Source organism: Somniosus microcephalus, chromosome 11 (assembly GCF_052327205.1).
Source record: "Somniosus microcephalus isolate GS21.2 chromosome 11, FLI_Smic_1.0, whole genome shotgun sequence".
NCBI lineage: Eukaryota > Metazoa > Chordata > Chondrichthyes > Squaliformes > Somniosidae > Somniosus > Somniosus microcephalus.
Genome location: NC_140997.1, coordinates 193542194 through 193563405, shown reverse-complemented (window position 1 = coordinate 193563405; position 21212 = coordinate 193542194). Strand labels below are relative to the sequence as shown.

Sequence of the window (21212 nt, the reverse complement as noted above, 5' to 3'; positions counted from 1 at the left end):
GCGCCGCTAGGGTGCGCGCGCAGCAGGAGCTGAGACGCGGTGTCTCTCTCTGGCTCGGCCGGGAGGCGGGGCTTGCTGAGCTTCAACCGTCACCCTGGCAACCGGCTGTCTCGCACAGCCGCAATCGGCGGTCTTCACCTGGGGGGGGGGGCGCGACCCTCGGGGGGGCCGCCAAGCGTCACCCTGGCAACCGGCCCCCCGGCCGTCTCGCACAGCCGCAATCGGCGGTCTTCACCTCGGGGGGGGGGGGCCGCGACCCCTCCTCCCCCTCTTCTCTCCCCCTTCCCCCTCCCCCTCTTCTCTCCCCCTTCCCCTTCTCCTCCCCCTTCCCCCCCTCCTCCCCCTCCCTCCCCCCTCTCCCCTTCTCTCCCCCTCCCTCCCCTCCCCCCCTCCCTCCCCTTCTCTCCCTCCCTCCCCCCCCTCCCTTCCTTCCTCCCTCCCCCCCTCCCTCCCCCCCTTCTCTCCCCCTCCTCTCCTCCCTCCCCCCTTCTCTCCCCCTCCCTCCCCTTGCCTCCCCCTCCCCCCTCCTCCCTCCCCTCCTTCTCTCCCCCTCCCTCCCCTCCCCCTCCTCCCCCCCTTCGCTCCCCCTCCCTCTCCTCTCCTCCCTCCCCCCCTTCCCTCCCCCTCCTCCCTCCCCCCCTTCCCTCCCCCTCCCCCCCTCCTCTCCTCCCTCCCCCCTTCTCTCCCCCTCCTTCCCTCCCCCTCCTTCTCTCCCCCTCCTCCCCTCTCCCTCCCTCCTCCCCTCTCCCCCTCCCTCCCTCCTCCCCTCTCCCTCCTCCTCCCCTCCCCTCCTCCTTCTCTCCCCCTCCTCCCCTTCTCTCCCCCTCCCCTCTCCCCTTCCCCCTCTCTCCCTCCCCTCTCCCCTTCCCCCTCTCTCCCCCTCCTCCTCCTCCTCCCCTTCTCTCCCCCTCCCCTCTCCCCTTCCCCCTCTCTCCCCTCCCCTCTCCCTTCCCTCCTCCTCTCCCCTCCCTCTCCCCCTCCTCTCCCCCCTTCCCCTCTCCCTCTCCCCCTCCTCTCCCCCCTTCCCCCTCTCTCCCCCCTTCCCCCTCTCTCCCCTCCCTCCCCCCGCTCTCTCTCCCCTCCCTCCTCCCCCTCCTCCTCACCCCGGCCCTCAGCCGTCACCTCCACCTCGGCCCTCCCTCTCCGCCCCCTCCCCCCCTCCCTCTCCCCCCTCCTCCTCTCCCCCCTCCTCTCCCCCCTCCTCCTCACCCCCTCCTCCTCTCCCCTCCCACCTCCCCCTCCCCCTCTCCCCTCCTCCCTCGCCTCCCTCCCCCCTCCTCCTCTCCCCCCTCCTCCTCTCCCCCACCCCCCCTCCTCTCCCCCCCTCCTCCTCTCCCCTCCTCTCCCTCCCTCTCCCCCTCCTCCTCTCCCCTCCCCCTCCCTCCTCCCTCCCCCTCCCTCTCCCCCCTCCTCCTCTCCCCTCCCTCCCTCCACTCCCCTCCCTCTCCCCCTCCTCCCATCCCTCCTCCCTCCCACTCCCCCCTCCTCCCCCACCTCCCTCCCCTCCCCCCTCTCCCTCCCCCCTCCCTCCCACCTCCCCTCCCCCCCTCTCCCCCCTCTCCCCTCCCTCCCTCCCCTCCCCTCCCCCCTCTCCCTCCCCCTCTCCTCCCCTCCCTCCCCCTCTCCTCCCCCTCCCTCCCTCCTCTCCCCCTCCTCCCCTCCCCCACCCCTCCCACCCTCCTCCCTCCCCACCCCTCCCCACCTCCCCCTCCCCACCCCTCCCCCCCCCCTTACTGACAGCTATTATTTCAAAATTAAACATTTTCAGAACACATATTTTACCAAGAGATGCTTCATATAACTGCACCAGTGCTTTACAAAAAATAATAAATGTAACATAAAAAATCAACTGTAGACAACAATCTGATTTTATACTGCTTTCAGCTGCACTAATAATTAACGTGCATTAATAATTAAAACATTTTTGACAACTGAAAAATCTCTTTAATGAGTTCAGACACTTTAGCAAATTTTAAATACATTTTCACAACAAAACTAAATCAAACCATATATTTCTCAGAATATATTATCGTGAATGGAAATTGTGTTCTTGGAGACTACTTTATTTTAGTGAAACACCACTCCCTCTTTTTAATATTTTCTCTTTTTACTCCCAAATGGGACTTGCCCTAGTGGACACCATCTCAGTCAAAAGGGAAGGTGGCGCAATCTGACACCAAACTTCCATCTATGGCAGTCTTAAATCACTCATGAAGAGGAAACCTGGCATGATTCTCCCTCCCTTCTAGTGAGGAAGTGCATGGTTCCCAGTCCTATGCCTCCCTATGGCAACACAAATGAGTTTGGGAATTTGAGATCAGAAGCAGAAGATTGTGAGCATGCATCTACATCCCAGTACTACATACAGGTGCAGGCTGTTAATAGTTAATACAGTAGTTAATATAAAAAAAGTAAACAAAGATATCTGTTTGTTTACATATTTTGAATATATTAAAGTTTTTGTACCTTTACTACAATCAACCTTCATTTAAACATATACATAAAACTCCAGTTTCACACTTCTGAGACACTTTTCAGCAGTGTCTGTGGTGGATGCAGGCACTTTAACATGCTCTCTTATATTAAGCACATGCATACTTTCCCATTCTGGTATGCCTGCTTCTGTTAGCCAAATTCATGGCAATTTATAATGGAAGCATATTAATTGATTTATAATAATATATTAGTCTGATTGAAGCTGATTCATCCTGTTCATGCATATGTACTGCACCAAACAGTTGTGGGCACTGATTTAATCAAACTGTATTTAAGTGAAAACTAAATTTAGTTAAATTAAAACTGATGTTCTATTTCTTAGCTCTTTACATTTTGGTTGTACTTTCAGCTGAACATGCATGATATTATCACTCTCGATGGCAAGTTGGCCCACGCATTTTCAAACATTCAGGTATGATGGAACTTTATTTCACGAGCATAGTTCAAAATTATATATTTTAATTATTATAAGCAGGCAGTAAGTGAATGAAGGTTTTATACATAATAAATTTTAATCACTGGATTTCAAGGGCTAGTTTAGGTTGTGAATAAAATTCAGACCTTAACTGATAGCTTGTAAAACTAGTAAAGAAATTAATTAACTTCTAAGAAAGAAACAAGTCAGGAAAAATGGTTAGAGTTCATTCATAGTAATGATTAAATAACAAGATTGTGAATAGGACAGTGCATAGCTCTGTGTTTAGGGCTCCAAATTCACTAAACTGAATACTGTTGCACTCCAGATGAGGAGGAAGCCATCATACAGTATTTGATGAATATAGTTTGTTTCTCCCCCCCCTCCACTACAGTGCAGTCAAATACTGTTAAGTATGTGACTAGGTTCCCAAGATCATGATTTCTATCGACTGATTCGTATGCTTATAAACCTTTTATTAGACTGAAATTTAAACAAAAAAATATTGGCCCGGATTTTTCCGAGAGCAGCGAAGAAACGGCTTTGTCCTTCACCTCGCATACAGTTGCCCAGAGACTTTTCCGCAGGTTTATCAATGGAGATTTCTAGTTTTCCCAGCATCCCCAGGGCATCTGTGAGTAGGACAAGCAGCAGATAGGCTCTTCCACCTATCAAGTTGAATAATCCTTACTGAGACACGCAGACTGCAAAGCAGCAAGTAAAAAACAGGAAATATAAATTACATTTAAATTCACTGTACAGGAAGTGAAACAAAGATTGGGACACATGGGATTAAGGGAGATGTATAAATGAGAAAAACAGCAAAACTAAAAAAAATTATTTTAATTTTAATTTTTTTTAAATCTGCGACTCCACACTAGTAAAATTAATTTTTCAGGACCAGAGAGGTTTTTCAAGCAGTAATGATTACTTATTATACCTTTAAAAAACTCAGTTACTCGTGATTGCAACTTTTTCATCTGTTTTTGCTGTGTTAACAGTGGGTAATTAGCCTAAGTTCACACCATTGCAGTGCAGATTCCATTAGTGAAGACTGCAACAAGCGCAGCTTGCAGAGGAGCAGGGTATCACTGAAGTAGCTTCCCTGATTACTCAATAGCTAAGCATACAACTGGCAAGGTACCAGATTGGATCTCTGATTTCCGCGTTTGACTACGCATGTGCGGATGCTAGAAGTTGCTGTCAGTTTTACCGTGTAATAACGGGGAGCGCTGTCAGCCTCTCTGTTATTAGTACAGCAAAATCCAGCCCATTAATCCCTTGCCTCCTCAGTGAGTCAGTGGGCAAATGCATTGCTTGACGAAGTAATGTGCCACATAGACCAGAAAGGTCTCACGTTTGATCTCTGGAATTTTCTGGATTAGCTGATCTCAGTTGGTCACACTGGAGTGCCAGGATAGGTTTTTGTATCAGTAATCTAATTTAATCTAAAGATCCAGCATAATTTTCAGTGTTTTGGAGAGTGTTCCAGACCAGATTAATGGAGCAGGTCACTCAGCATCTTAAAAATACATTTTGGATATAACCCTTTTTCAGTACTTCCGTTTTCTTACCTTTTTTCCTTGTGTGGGCTTTTCCATGTCTTTCATCAGTTATCTGTTTGCATGTTCTCTTTTTCCTTTAACGTCTTCCCATTACCTCACTTATCTGATCTATCATAGTATATATCATCTAACAGTTTCCAACTAAGCACTTTGTATGTTATTCAACCAATTAATTTCCTCCCTGTAATTGGAATATGTGTTGTTTCTCTCCAACTATACTAAAGTGCTTGCTTATCTTTCAGTTTTCAGTTCTGACAAAGGTTTATTCCCAAAACACAAACCCATTTTTTTCTCTTTACAAATGCTGGCTGATCTGCTATATATTTCCAGAATTTCCTATTTTTGTTTCAGATTTCCTGTCTTTTCTATTTCTTTGTAATGGAGCCAGTGTTACTGGGAATTTCATTTAAACAAAACACATGTGTGTGAGAGAAAAGAGAATAAAGAAAGAATTTGCATTTATATAGCACCTTTCACGACCTCAGGATGTTGCAAAGGACTTTACAGCCAATGCAGTACTTTTGAAGTGTAGTCACTGTAGTAATGTTGGAAATGCGGCAGCTAATTTGCGCACAAGCTCCCACAAACAGCAATGTGATAATGACCGGATAATCTGTTTTAGAGATGTTGGTTAAGAAACATCCACAAATTACATACTGAGCAGTGTTTAAGAATGATTGTAAACTCAATGTCATCCTTTTGATTACCTGTAGAATGCCCTGGATTCTTCCCCATCTTCCATTGTCTTACCAGCTGTAAGCCAGCGATGGACAAATCAGCTGCCTAAATATCTCCAAGAGAAGCTCGGAGGAAACCCAATACATGTGGATTACTTACCTTTTTGGAATCCAGAACTGAGCAGCACTAAATCATCTCTACTAATAGTGGAATTACCATCTTTGCACAGGTAAAATTAACTTACACATGTGTACTACAATATGTACTATCACACTGGTTATTTTAGCTTGGACCAAAAGGAAACCACTGTATAATATTTTATTATTTTTTACTGAAGTCACACAATAATGCAGTAAAACTATGATAAATGTATAATTAGTTTTCCAAGAAAGGATACCATGGATCTGAATTCTTGCCCCCCATCAATTTTCTTCCCTTTGCTCTTGAAGATGATGACTGAAGCTGGAGCACAGTTTCATGAGAGCGACGGCCCTCCTGTACATTGATCAAGTGACTAATCTTAATGATCCAAGATAGTAAATGTAAGCTTAGCAACATTTTTGACCATGAGTGCATCACAGTCAAGCTTGATACAGTCCCCGCCTGATGTTTCCATACACATGTACGCTCTAGCAGGGATCACTGGATATCAATCAGGCTGATTTTTCTCCTCTTAGCCTGGGAATGTGGAGGTCACTTGTATGCACCTTCAACCACCCCAGCTCAGATTGGCTGATTTTGCACAGATTGGGGATTAAACATGGGAGTTTCATGATCTAAATACAACCAAGATCTTGCCCCATGAGGAAATTGTGAGCAAGCAAACTCGTGGTGAAACAACCCAATCTGCTAACTGTGATCTGCTTACCCTTGAAGCAGATAGAAAGTAAAGCTTTAAACCTCTTTGTAGCTTCCCTGATTGCCCAATAGCTAAGCCATACAACTGGCAAGGTACCAGGTTGGATCACTGGGCTGTGTTGAGTTAGCTGATCTCACCTGGGTCAATGGACAATACAGTTGACCTGAGCACTTCTGGATTAGGCTGGTGAAAATTCACCAAGGTTCTTGATCCCGATTTCAGGGAATCAACACCTTCAGGAGAGGGGGCTGGGGAGAAAACTGGCAGAGAAAAACTGACAAAAAATATTTAGTAAACTACAGAGGATTACACTTGAATATCAGAGGACTAACATTTCACATCTGTTGCTTGTAGCTATTAATGGCCCTATATTTCTCTCTGTGACTGGAAAAGACACGTGTCATAGGATTCCACTTATAATCTTTTTAGGATGAGTATCTTTGATAAGCTCGTGCTTAGACTTGAACTCAGGCTAAGGTCATTTGCATAAACTCAGATAATCAATTGTGCTAATCCAATAATAGGTTAAACCAATATTATTTTGATTTCTTAATTGATAATCTATCCTGCCTAGAGATATTAAAAGTTTTAGCATTTTTATAACAAGGTGTTGTTGTGTCTGTGTGTTGATAGAGACACTGAAGACAGGAGTTGGTTTCATAGGTGTTTACTAAACAAAGTCTGGAGGGGAACGAACTGATACAACACAATATACAGGCTTATATAGCCCGAGTGGCCATTACCGGCATTACAGTACACATGGGGCTCTTAAAGGCACATACACTACAATTCCTCCCCTTTTAGCCAACCAGTACATAATATTTTAAGTAATTATTAATTACATGTTACAAGAAAAATAATCTACACATTGCTGCAGTTAATTAATTATAAGTCAGTCTCTCTGGAGGCTTCCTGACTCGGTCCGGATAACGCCTCGGTGGTGTAGTAGTTTCTGGTGGTGTAGTAGGTTCTTTTGGCAAGGCTGATTCGGCTTGAATAACAGTGTCGGGTTCATCGGGTTCCAGTATCACCGGATCGGAGGTAGATATGGGTATCTCTACTTCATTGTTAGGCGTATAGAGTTGTGGTGTAGGTTGTCCCTTTTCGGATGACTCTATGAATTGGTCAGCATGGCGCCTTATTATGCTTTCTCCGATGTCCACGGTATACATCAGCGGTCCTAGTCGTGTGCAGATAGTTCCAGGCTGCCATTTCTCGGTACGGTAGTCCCGGGCCAAAACGTGTTGACCTATCTGGAAGGTTCTAGTTGGCCTTTCATTCATGCCTTGAAATTGCCGGTTCTCCACGTCCCTTCTGATGTTGGGCTTGATCAAATCCAGCCGGCATCTTAGGCTTCTATTGAAGAACATCATGGCGGGAGTTTGGTTTGTAACCATATGTGTTGCATTCCTGTATGCGAACAAGAAGTTATCCACCTTGTGCTGAAGTTTTATGTCTTCATTACCCATGGCCTTTATGGCCTTCTTGAAGGTCTGGACAAACCTTTCAGCCAATCCATTGGTGGCGGGATGGTATGGGGCGGACGTGTAGTGCTTAACCCCATTGTTTTTTAAGAACTTCCTGAATTCTTCGGACACAAATTGCGGTCCATTATCAGAACAGATCTGTTCCGGCAGCCCATTCCTGGCAAATATGGTCCTTAATACTGTGATGGTTTTTTCCGTGGTGGTGGAGGACATCTTTATTACCTCTGACCACTTGGAGTGTGCATCAACCGCGATTAAGAACATTGAGTCCATAAATGGACCAGCAAAGTCGATGTGTACCCTTTGCCAGGGAGATGAGGGCCACTCCCATGGATGTAGAGGGGCTTGGGGTGGAGCGTTTTGGACCTTCTGGCATCCTAGGCAGCTCTTGGTCATTTCTTTGATGTCTCCATCGATACCTGGCCACCATACAAATGCCCTGGCTAGGTTCTTCATTTTCACTCCACCCAGATGCCCCTCGTGAAGCTCCTTTAGAACTTTATCCTGGAGTTTGGGTGGAATCACCACTCTGGATCCACACATCAAGGTTCCTCGGCACACTGACAGCTGTTCTCTTTTTTGCGAGAATGCTGGCAACAGTGGTTCGCCATGTGCTGGCCATCCCTTCACTATTAAATCGTAGACTCGAGAGAGAGTCGGGTCATTTCTAGTTTCCCTTTCAATGGCAGAATTTGTTACTGGTAGACATTCGACTATGGTAGAGTGGAAAATCTCCACTGGGTCTACGGTAGGTGCTTCTTCTACCGTTGGCAACGGTAGGCGCGATAACCCGTCAGCATTCCCATGCTGTTTTGATCCTTTGTATTCTATGTTGTATTGGTGTGCCCCTAGAAAAAGGGGCCACCTCTGTAGCCTTTGCGCTGTCATAATGGGAACACCCTTTTTAGGGTTGAATATGGAGATGAGGGGTTGATGGTCAGTCAACAAGGTAAATTTTTGTCCGTGTAGGTAATGGTTGAATTTCTTCACTCCCCATACCAGGCTGAGTGCTTCCCTGTCGATTTGGGCATAGTTACGCTCAGCTGAGTTCAATGAGCGTGACGCAAAAGCTATCGGCCGTTCCCAGCCATCAGGGAATTTATGCGATAATACTGCTCCTACGCCGTAAGGGGATGCATCGCACACCAGTCTGATTGGCAGTGATGGGTTGTAATGAGCCAAAACTTCTTTGGATGTGATTAAGTCTTTGCATTTATGGAAGGCACGTTTACAGTCTTCGTTCCATTTCCAAATCACTCCTGTTTGTAGCAGTTCATTAAGAGGGTGTAGAAGAGTTGATAAGTTCGGTAAAAATTTATGATAGTAATTTATTAATCCCAGGAACGACCTTAATTGTGAAACATTTTCAGGTGCTGGGGCTTTTATGACCGCTTCAATTTTTTCAGGTGACTTATGCAACCCTTCCTTATTAATTATGTGGCCACAATATATTTGATTTTGGAAAAATTCACACTTGGGGCGATTTGCTCGTAGGCCCTGTTCTCTCAGCCTAGTGAGCACCTGCTCCAAATTGGCAAGGTGCTCGTTGTCGTTTTCTCCTGTTACAAGGATGTCGTCTAGGTAGCATTGAGTCCCCAGAATCCCTTGGAGGACTTGCTCCATAGCTCTTTGCCAGATAGCTGGAGCGGATGCTACTCCGAAAACCAGTCGATTGTACTGGTACAGACCTTTGTGTGTATTTATCGTGAGATATTTTTTAGAGGCCTCTTCAACCTCCATCTGTAGATATGCCTGTGCCAAGTCAATTTTGGTGAAACGTTTCCCTCCGGATAGTGAGGCGAAAATATCTTCTATCCTCAGAAGAGGATACTGTACCATGTGAAGGACCGGGTTTACAGTCACCTTGAAGTCTCCACAGATGCGAATTTTTCTGTTCTTCAGATTTATCATTATTCAATGCTTTCTTCATGACTGGAACGATGGGTGTTGCCCACTCGCTCCAGTCTATTTTGGATAATACGCCTGCCTTTTCCAAATTCTCCAGCTCTGCCTCGACTGCTGGACGAATTGCGTATGGCACCGGTCTTGCCTTAAAAAACTTGGGAATTGCTGCATCTTCCACTTTTATTGAGGCGGTGATGCCTTTCAAGGTTCCTAGTTTCTCTTGAAACACTTCTTTGGCGTTGGCCAAGATGTCTTTTAATCATTCAGGTATGGCGTCATCATCGTTTTTTTTCTTACTGGTCACCGTCAGTGCCTGAATGGAGTGCCAGTCTAAACGTATTTTCCTGATCCATTCACGTCCCAACAGCGGTGGACCACCATCTTGTAGAATGTATAAATACAACTTTTGTATTTCCTTGCCGTTGTATACAACGGGCACCCTTATTTTTCCTTTGGGGTATACGTTCTGCCCCGTATATGTTTTCAAGATAATGGATGTGTCTTTTAAAGGTATATGCGGAAATAGCCGCTCGTAATCCCGCCGATTTATGACGGTCAGAGCGGATCCTGTATCTAGCTCCATTTTAACTGGGGACCCTGCTATCGTGAGGGTAACCCAAATGGTCTGGTAATCATCTTTGGCAATTACATTATGTAATTTGAGACAGCTTAGTCTCTTGTTTCCGGAGTCGCTATCGCTCTTCTGGTCTTCGGAGCTACTGTCCGTCATCATTTGTACCTTTCTGTACTTTTCTTTATTGATTTTTTTTTTCCTGTCTGTGGATTTTTTTTGTCCAGATCGGCATACCCGTGCAATGTGTCCAATCTTTCCGCATTGCCTGCATGATTTGTCCTTGAACCAGCAGTCCCTCTGGTCATGGGTGGATCTGCCGCAGCGATAACATCTCTCGAAACCCTGTGTCATTTCATGGGTGCCGAAGTCCTGTGTCTTTTGTTGTATCTCTGCAGCTCCTCTTGCGGCTGCTTCGTATGATACAGCCATACTGAAAGCCTTGTCCAGTGTTAAATCCTTTTCAGAAAGCAGCCTTTTCTGTGTTCCTTCACTTAAGAGACCGCAGACGAATTTGTCTCGAAGATAATCTGCTAGTCCTGCCCCGAATTGGCAGTGTTTTGATAGCTTTCTTAATTCGGTGAGGTAATCAGCGTTACTTTCATTCTTGTGTTGATTTCTCTTGAAGAATTTGAATCGTTCCACTGTCGGCAGCGGTGTTGGGTTTAAGTGCTCCTGTAGGGTATCAACAATTTCTTTAAAATTCTTGTCCTTTGGTTTGGCTGGAGTGATTAAATTTTGTAACAGCCCGTATGTCTTTGTGCCCATTAGATTTAGTAGTACTGAAGCTTTTTTTTCATCTTCTATTCCATTTGCGGTGCAATATACCTCCACTCTTTCCACGTGGTCCAATCCTCTATCTCGTTATCAAAAGCATCAATATTGCCAGACTTAGGCATCCTAGAAAAAAAATGGCGCTTCCTGCGCTTTTCTTTCTTTCCTGCAGTAAAGATATGGCGCTTCCCCGCCGCTGCTGCCGATGACAACGCTGTTTCCCGCGGTTTCCGTTCTTTTTATTTATTTATTTACAGTTGGAGACTCATTTCCGCCGGACTCTCTCTCTAGGTCTGAACGCCGACCTGCTCGCAGCGCCGGCCATCTCCCGAGTGTTCCCTCCCCGTCTGTTACTGCTTGCCTCCGCTTTCGCTGCTTGGCCCAGCTGTAGAGCCAGCTGCTGGAGCCCCAGCCCGACGCCCAGGAAGGATTATTGCAGTACCTGCCACCAGCCTGGCTAGCTGGTGAAACTACAGCTTTTTCTTTTTCTTGATTTTTCTTCAACTTTGGACGCCAGAGGAATCGATGTCCTTGAAGTGCTGCCAAATTGCAGGTAAGTTCGTTTCCAATTCGTCGCCACTGTTGTATCTGTGTGTTGATAGAGACACTGAAGACAGGAGTTGGTTTCATAGGTGTTTACTAAACAAAGTCTGGAGGGGAACGAACTGATACAACACAATATACAGGCTTATATAGCCCGAGTGGCCATTACCGGCATTACAGTACACATTGGGCTCTTAAAGGCACATACACTACAGGTGTAACAAACAATGAACACACTGAATTGTTAGCATTGTCTAATCTTGCCGGAGTACTCAACTCTGTGATTGTGTAAAATGATATGAACAGCAGTGTGTCAGTTTTCACTTGTTAATATAATATTGCAGTAGAATTTAACTTTTAGGAATAAAGAAGCAAATGATTACATTTTTAAACATTCTTGCTCTAGATTATTTCAGCTTTCATATCTCAGATCATTCTCAAGTGTCTTCCAACATCTCATACTTTTTGAGGGTGTCTATCCCTTTGCCTTCAGTAATGTGCTTGGTTAAACAAATAGAAAACCCAGTTTGGTAATTGTTTTTAGGTTCTGGATTATTTTATGCCCCCATAAAGGTTACATTTCATTCTTCAAAAGTGGTAGGGTATAACAGCAGACTTTGTTTAAAGTATAAAAAAGTAACAAATTTATTAAATGAACAATGAACTAGCAAATAATCTAACAGTAATAAAATAGTTATATATTTACAGGAGTACATCTTTTACCTAGCTGCTTGAGTAGATCTAATAAGACAATTGGATAAACACTTGAAGAGAAAAAAATTACAGGGCTACGGGGAAAGAGCAGGGGAGTGGGATTAATTGGATAGATCTACCAAAGAGCCGGCACAAGCATGATGGGCTGAATGGCCTCCTTCTGTGCTGTATTATTTGATGACTTTAAGAGAATGCAAAAAAAGCTAAATTTTTCCCTCTCCTCGGGTACTGTCCCCGTCCCCTTCAAATCTGCAGTCACCACCCCCTTCCTCAAAAAACACACCCTTGGCCCCTCTGTCCTTGCAAACTACCACCCCATCTCCAACCTCCCTTTCCTCTCCAAAGTGCTTCAACGTGTTGTCGCCTCCCAAATCTGTGCCCATCTTTCCCGCAACTCCATGTTTGAACCCTCCAATCAGGTTTCAGCCCCTGCCAAAGCACTGAAACGGCCCTTATCAAAGTCACAAATGACATCCTATGTGGCTGTGACTGTAGTAAACTATACCTCCTCATCCTTCTCAATCTGGCTGCAGCCTTCAACACGGTTGACCACATCATCCTCCTCCAACGCCTCTCTTCCATCATCCAGCTGGGTGGGACTGCCCTCGCTTTGTTCCATTTTTATCTGTCCAGTCGTAGCCAGAAAATCACCTGCAATGGTTTCTCTTCTCGCTCCTGCACCATTACCTCTGGAGTCCCCCAAGGATCTATCCTTAGCCTCCTCCTATTTTTCATCTATATGCTGCCCCTCAATGATATCATCTGAAAACACAATAGACTATAGACTTGCATTTACATAGTACCTTTCACGATCTCGGGACGTCCCAAAGCGCTTTACAACCAATGAAGTACTTTTTGAACTGTTGTCACTGTTGTAATGAAGGAAACGCAGCAGCCAATTTGCGCACAGCAAGCACCCACAAACAGCAATGTGATAATGACCAGATCATCTGTTCTTAGGTATTGATTGAGGGATAAATATTGGCCAAGACACCAGGGCGAACTCCCCTGTTCTTCTTCGAAATAGTGCCATGAGATCTTTATGTCCACCTGAGAGAGCAGACAGGGCCTCAGTTTAACGTCTCATCCGAAAGACAATGTTAGGTTCCACATGCATGCTGATGACACCCAGCTCTACCTCACCACCACCTCTCTTGGCCCCTCCACCAATGTTTCCCCCTAATTTTTTTGAGTGGGCGGCCCCTTTAAGGGGCTGTGTGGCCCAATTCATAGTTTCGTGCATGTGCAAAATTTAACATTGGCCCGGATTTTGCAGTGCTTCCGACAGCGTACACTGTCAGAAGCCATAAGAATGGCCCCGCAAGTTTCTCCATGCGCGAAAACCCAGAACTTGTGATATCCGCTGTAAATTCACTTTCGCTGGTGTAGAGTTTGGCTATTTGCCCAACTACTGCCCAGCAAATGCCCACAAAATTCTTACACCTGGTAAAAGCAGGACAAGGGCCTTCTTTTACCAGCGTAAGGGTTAAAATAAATGTTAAAATACATTTTTTTTACATGATTTCAACATTCACCTACATTTAGAATTTTAGTTTAGGTAAGTTTTGTCCCATTTAAAAATGTTTACATTTATTTTTCAAAAAAATAATTTTTTTATTGTAAATGTTTAAAGGGTATTTTAAATAATTTTGGACCTGTGATCATTTAATTTTATTTAAGTGGTGTGAAATTTTATTTATTAGGTGATTTCTATTATGTTTATGAGGATTCCGTACGTAAATGGAATCCCCATAAGCATCATAGGAATCCCCCTTTTTGATTGGTTGGCCTGGCCTATGTGATCCCAGAACACTTGCGAACCACCTGTGCCCCTGGGATCTGTGGGCCTTTAGGCAGGCATATGCCTGCAGGCCCAGGACTGGAACAGTCCAAAGCTCCGGAGACACCAGGTAAGTTCGTAGCTTTATTTCGGTTCGGAGGTGTGTGCGGACGGCATGCCTCCGACCGCAATTTTCAGGCCATTGAAAAAGCCGGTCCCGGGCTGTGCGGGACCGGCAGAGAGCTGCGCGGCCACACAGCTTAGAGGGAACATTGCCCTCCACTGTCTCTGATTTGTCATGTTGCTTATCCAACATCAAGTCCTGAATGAGCAGAAATTTCCTCCAACTAAATATTGGGAAGACTGAAGTCGTTCTCTAGTCACCAACTCCATCCCTCTCCCTAGTCACTTGTTTGCAACCTTGGAGTCCTATTTGACCCTGAGATGAGCTTCCAACCACATATCCACAAGACCAACTACTTCCACCTCCATAACATTGCCCGTCTCTGACCTGCCTCAGCTCATCTGCTGCTGAAACCCTCACCCATCCTTGGTTAGCTCTAGATTTAACCATTCCAATTCTCTCTTGGCTGGCCTCCCATCTTCCACACTCCATAAACTTGAACTCATCCAAAATTCTGCTGCCGTATCCTAACTCGCACCAAGTCCCGTTCATTCATCGCCCCTGTGCTCACTGACCTACATTGACTGTCAGTTCGGCAACGCCTTGATTTTAAAATTCTCATCCTTGTTTTCAAATCCCTCCATGGCCTCGCCCCTCCCTATCTCTGTAACCTCCTCCAGCTCTACAACGCTCTGAGATCTCTGCGGTCATCCAATTCTGGCCTCTTGCGCATCCCCAATTTTAATTGTTCCACCACTGGCAGCCATGCCTTGGCCCTTGGCTCTGGAGTTCCTTTGCTAACCCTCTCCGCCTCTCTACCCCTTCCGTCCTTTTAAGACACTCCTTAAAACCTGCCTAGACCCCAAACTCTGGAATTTCCTCCCTAAACTGCTCTCTTTCCTCCTGTAAGATGCTCCTTAAAACCTTCTCACCTGTCAATATCTCCTTACATGACTCGGTGTCAAATTTTGTTTGATAATGCACCTGTGAAGCATCTTGGGACGTTTTACTACATTAAAGGTGCTATATAAATGCAAGTTGTTCTAAAAATTCACGGTGTACAGTGGCTGCAGTGAGTACCATCTACAAGATGCACTGCAGCAACTCGCCAAGGCTTCTTCGGCAACATCTTCCAAACCCGCGACCTCTACCATCTAGAAGGACAAGGGCAGCAGATGCATGGGAACCACACCAGCTCCAAGTCACACACCATCCTGACTTGGAAATATATCGCCGTTCCTTCATTGTTGCTGGGTCAAAATCCTGGAACTCCTTCCCTAACAGCACTGTGTGAGTACCTTCACCACACGGACTACAGCGGTTCAAGGCGGCGGCTCATCACCACCTTCTCAAGGGCAACTAGGGATGGGCAATGAATGCTGGCCTTGCCAGCGACACCCACATCTCATGAACAAATAAAAAAACATTTTTAAAAAAGCACTTCACTTTTTCAGAATAATCAATTTGTCTCTTCTCCCAAACCCTGCTTGGTGCATCTTGGAGCCAATTCAACTCCAAATGACCCAGACCCAAGAAGGACTGTAGAAAAATATATTTTACACGAAGAAGAAAAATAATGAATTAAAAAAAAAAGTATTGGACAGGTAATAGAAAGAGCAAATAAAGGAAAGCTGCAAATAAAGAACAAAGAAAAAATGTGGTCCAATCACAGAAACGGAAAATTTGGCCTGGATTGTAACCTAACTCGCCTGGTGGTCAATGGAGCATAAAATCGGGTGGGATGTAAAACGGCCATGTGACCCAAACCCATCCGTTACTGCTAGGCAGGTTCAGTTAAAATTGAGGCCTATTTCTCCACTAGACCACTCTCGCAATAGAGACAAGGATGAGTTTTCACACAGAATAGAGACAGGAAATTTTCCTCACAGGATCAATAGGCACAGGGTGAATTAGTCACGATAGGAAAAGGTCAAGTTTTCACATTTGTCTAATGACAGGGCATGCTGTCACACAAATCTAACTTCCATGTAATTTGTTTTCATGGGTTGAATTATCATAGAACCAAATTCAGGATTGTAAGGGTTAAGGAGACATAGTTGGTTTGGTACAGGAACAAGGATGTCTTGCTACAGTTGTACAGGGCCTTGGTGAGACCGCACCTTGAGTATTGTGTGCAGTTTTGGTCGCCTTTCCTGAGGAAGGACGTTCTTGCCATGGAGGGAGTGCAGCGAAGATTCACCAGGCTGATACCTGGGATGGCAGGAATGACGTATGAGGAGAGATTGTGTCGATTGGGCTTATACTCACTGGAGTTTAGAAGATTGAGAGGGGATCTCATCGAAACCTATAAAATTCTGTCAGGCCTGGACAGACTAGATGCAGGAAGGATGTTTCTGATGGCCGGGGAGTCCAGAACCAGGGGTTATAGTCTAAGGATAAGGGGTAAGCCATTTAGGACTGAAATGAGGAGGAATTTCTTCACCCAGAGAGTGGTGAACCTGTGGAATTCTCTGCCACAGAGGGCGGTGGAGGCCAGTTCATTAAATATATTCAAGAAAGAGTTGGATATATTTCTTAAGGCTAAAGGGATCAAGGGATATGGGGAGAAGGCAGGGACAGGGTACTGAATTTGAATGATCAGCCATGATCTCATTGAATGGCGGAGCAGGTTCGAGGGGCCGAATGGCCTACTCCTGCTCCTATCTTCTATGTTTCTATACTCAAACTAAGCTCTACATTCTCCTTTCACAGACCTACAGTGACACCAGACACCGAAGTCCTAGCTGATGATGGTAAGCTTTCCGGTTGCGTCACACTTTTTAATGCTGCCAAGATTGCAGAATTTCAAAATTTTACACAAAAAATTCTATTTTAATGAGGAGTACTGCAACTTGGTAGCCTAGTGGCAGAATGCTGTATTGGTTTGGAGTGATCTATGAAGTATCGAAAAAGTAGATACAATTGTTGCAGGTCCGACAATATTTGTTTCTATTTTAAATAGAATCAGCTGAATTCTGTGGAAAAAACCAAACACTACAAAATGTTCCTAGGCAACAGAAGAGAAAGATTTCAGAAAAAGAAGTCTGTAGAACTAGTATATCAAAAATATTTAAAATGCAACCATATTGAGTATTGGACAGCTTGCTCAAAAAGCCATGACTTTATTTTCTATGCTTAATTTTTCCCACCAGTAATCTCCTCTCCCCTCCTTTCCTGAAGGCGTCAACTCCTCAATGGGGTACAGTTTCAATGCTAATGGGTTCGCTTTGGTTTCAGGTCTATTCCCCTGGGGTGGGGGGAACCTGCTCCTGTCCTTATTTGGCATCCACACTTTCAGCTGGGGTCTGGTGAAAATGCTGATAGATTTTCCTCTTTAGTGCCAAAAGGCACTGAGCCCAATTGCAGCACCTGTATTATTTACCAGGCTGAGGTAGCTGAGCACAGGCCGGGAATTGAATCTGTGACCTTCCTGGTCTGTAATGCTCAGTTCCTCATTGGATAAGCTTGCCGGGTTATTGGGGGAGTGATCCCATTTGCATGTACAACTGCAGCAACAGACTTCATACATGACCATATGCCACATCTTCATTTGGAATTAGATCATCCTCTGCAAATAAAAACGATAATCCTATGATTCTTTAGATAAACACTGGTTGAGTTAACTAAACAATTACTAATGCAGATAAGCATTTGGTTCTCTTGGTACTTTGCAGTGAGGGAGGGGTTGATACAGAAGTTACAGTATAGGACATGCGCGATGGAGACCAGCTGATCTTTACCTGTCTTTTTTCATACGTTTTGTATCTCAAGCTGCTCTGCTAAGGGAAAATGAGGTGTATATTGTAAAAACAGCTGGCCACATAATTACTAATGAAACATAGTCTTGTGATAATGTGGTCATTATATTAAAAAGAGCAAAAGTGTATTTTGCTTTTTTTTTTTCCCATAGAATTTACTAAAGAATACTTTCTTTATTTTTAAACAGCTGTCATTAAACTGGTCATCAATGCTTTAAAAGCAAATGGTGTCCCTTACACAGCCATTTTCACAGCCAGCAGGAGTTCCCAGGTATAAAATTTCATTGTCAAACTGGTTATTTATTATTGTGTGCTATTAAACATTTTGCTGTGCCATGGACAGTTATGGTATTTGTTCATGTCCACAACACTCCACATGCTGAGTTTACTAATTTAGCCGTGCAACTTTGAGAACATGCTGAGATCAGAGCAACCAGGCACTTCCTCATAAGGAGAGAGGGGAAAAGAAATCAGATTTTCTGGCCTGTTTCTCCACAGCTCCTAGTGATTGGCTTCAGAGTGGCACTGGCAGTTGCCTGAGAGCAGGTTGGCCATTCAACTCTTAGTCAGCTCAGAGTCAACCAAGGCACTAGGGGAAAAAAAAAACTAAAAAAAGAGCAAGTCTCACCCTCAGCAAAAAGAAAATACACCAACAAACTGAAAGGTGTGTGTCCATTGGCAAAATGCAAATTCACATGTTAAAACGGACTAAGATGAGCTCCCCAGTCATTTCCAAGTCAGAACTAACACAGTTCACAGGACACTTCTGTACAAAGGGAAAAATCCAGGAACAAGTCAATTCTGGTTGGCCAGTAGCCAGCTTGCAAGCCTGAGAATGTTGTGTATTGTTGTGATTTGCAAACTTAAATTGCATAGGAAATTTAAAAAACTTAAAGTATAGTGTAAAATCCATGCAGATTTGAAGATTTAAAACTTCCCACAGGTGCTCAAATCTGAAGTGATAGTAACATGTTAGAATCCTAAATTGCACATACTAGAATTAATTTCCTTCCCTAAGACATGTCTGCTTGCTTAGGTGACATAAAAAATCCCATGGCCTGGTGTCCTGGTCAACATTCTTTTCAATGAACACCACTAACAGCAATTTATTTGGTCACTTAGCTCATTTGCTGTTGGTAAAACCTTGCTGCATGCAACTTATGTGATGCATACAAAGTAACAGTGCACTTCAAAAGTAAAACACTTTGGGACATTAAGGACATGTATATAAAATGCAAGTTTTTTTAAACTGATCAGAGTTCTGTGTTATTACTGTAAATGTCATAGATTACTTTTGCAGAGAAATGTTTAACTAATGTACCATCAATTTTATTAAGTTGATCTTTATACTCACAATTGAATGAAATTTGCATTTATATACTATAACATGAACTGATGTAACATTGCAGGCTGGTTGATTTAACATCTGTGGTAGAGAAATTTTGGAATCTTTAATTAAAGATAAAATTACTAACTATCTAGATGAAGAAAACATAATTAGAAGTAGCCAACACGGATTTCAGAAAGGAAGACTGTGCTTGATAAACCTGATAAGACTTCTTTGAGGTGATTACAGTGCTCCAGAATGGGGGAAAAGCTGTGGATGTGGTGTACATGGATTTTCAGAAAACCTTTGATGAGGTAGCACATAAGATATTATTGGAGAAGATTAAGGGGTGTGGAATTGGGGGAAAATTGGTAGCAAAATTGTATTAAAAACTGGTTGAAAGGGTGGGAACCAGGGAGTAGGAGTTAAGGATAGAGTAGTTGGAGGTGGTTACTGGTGTCCACATGGTTCTGTTCTGGGACAGTTTCTGTTCAACACAGAAACAGACCGTTCAGACTAACTAGTTCATGTTATATTTATCCTCCGCACGAGCAATATTCCTAATCCGATGTGTCCTCCTTTCTTTCCACTGAAGTCCAATGTCACCCCCAGACAGTTTTCAGTAGTTGAGGGGTCTAGAACGAGGGGAGATAGATATACGATTAAATGTAAGAGGTTTAGGACATAGAACAGGAGAAACTTTTTTTACACAGCGGGCTTTATGAGGCTGTGGACTGCACATCCAGAATTAGTGATTGAAGCAGAAACCATGTCAACATTTAAGAATGGGTGAGAGGTTGAAGGAAAGGGGGATAAAAGGATTTGGGACGTGGGGGGTGGCACATGCTCGTGTGGAGGATAAACATAACATGGACTGATTAAGCCAAACAATCTGTTTCTGTGTTGTAATTTCTATGTAATTCTATGCAACATGCAATGTCTGTTAATGCTGGTGGATCAGTTACCTCTGAAAATAAATGAGTTTGGGAATTTTATATCTATACCTCAAATAGCATTTACTTTGATAGAGAGTAGGCCAAAGTAAAGTCATCGGCCAAAATGATATTTTCTCAAATCATTTTTCTTATTCCAGTATCCAACCATATGTGGTATGTGTATCCATATCCGTATTTATGCAGTTTTTACTGCATCAGCAGCAGATCCTTTAGGACTTATTATGTTAGAACAATGAACAAGTTTCACTGAATAGTGATCTTAACATTTATCACTAGGAATTCAATTCTGATACCTTTGTTTTATAGGTGGTCAGACAAGCTTTCAATGAAGTAATGAGTACAGGTAGACAGCTTCTGCAAGTCCCAAGCTGGAGCCAGTACCCTCCCATAAATGTTACAGATGGTGAGATACCCTGCATTCTCTTTATAGCCAAGAAGGTAACACTCCGGTTTGGAGACCAGCCTGAGATAGGTTTGACAAACAGAACATTTGGGAGCACTGCTCAAGTTAGTACCAGAAATTCAACATGTACTACTGATAAAGCCATGTAAGTCATAATAAACTCATAACGCTTTACATTTGGGCACTTTACGTTAGAATAAGAAGAGTTTTTAAACATGAAATTTGTTGCAAATAGAATAGGAACATTTGATTCATTAAGTATTATGAGGGGAGTAAGTAGTGCAGTGAACATTATTTACCTGTGAGATCTGAGAATCATACAGGTCATAATAATGCGGATGAAATAAAAATATTTTCTTTTTGTTGACTTTGAAATGAGTTTAGACAGTCTTAAATCCGTTCTCAGTGGGCACAAATCCACAGCACAAAACTGACTATAGTTCAGCGTTAAGGTTAAATTGCAGTCAGCGAGATCACGGAGATGCGATTCAGAGAAAGATGGGTGGGGAGAATGGAAAAGTAATTTTAAACAAATCTGTATTACTTGTTTCCATGTCTTTATGGTTCAAATTGTGTCCTTTGATCTTAGATTGGTGTGTATTTAAATTTCAGATGGCCTCACTAATTTAAGTAACAAAGTTTTCCTATGGCATGTATATTTTGTTGTGACAAGTTTGATTAATTTGCAAATTGTCTTTTTACAGTTTAGCAGACAGAATTGTATGTTTTTTTTTGCATGTCATGAAATTTGTCTATGGTATTTAATTATATTTATGCACAGAGTAGTTTTTGATTTGCTGTTGCAATATCTTAGATTAATCAGAAAGTTTGGCAAAATATTATTTGAAATGGAAAAA

The 21212-nt window shown here is 43.8% G+C and overlaps 1 protein-coding gene and 1 long non-coding RNA gene across 4 annotated transcripts in view; one reads left to right on the top strand and one right to left on the bottom strand.

Annotated features, from left to right (window-relative positions):
- Nucleotides 1-21212, top strand: part of atp6ap1la (ATPase H+ transporting accessory protein 1 like a) — a 44091-nt gene that overhangs the window by 4899 nt on the left and 17980 nt on the right. For 2 of the 3 annotated variants that reach the window (XM_086001596.1, XM_086001598.1), the window contains 5 exons: nt 2846-2908; nt 5190-5383; nt 16624-16664; nt 17858-17940; nt 20259-20500. In XM_086001596.1, the coding sequence (XP_085857722.1) occupies nt 2846-2908; nt 5190-5383; nt 16624-16664; nt 17858-17940; nt 20259-20500 (623 nt within the window). The remainder of the gene's footprint in view (nt 1-2845; nt 2909-5189; nt 5384-16623; nt 16665-17857; nt 17941-20258; nt 20501-21212) is intronic. The other variant, XM_086001597.1, reaches the window with a different exon arrangement.
- The window catches only part of LOC147111081 (uncharacterized), a 55310-nt gene continuing 36019 nt past the window's right edge, over nt 1922-21212 (bottom strand). Inside the window, exon 2 of the long non-coding RNA XR_015080037.1 lies at nt 1922-3615. This is a non-coding gene — a long non-coding RNA (uncharacterized LOC147111081). The remainder of the gene's footprint in view (nt 3616-21212) is intronic.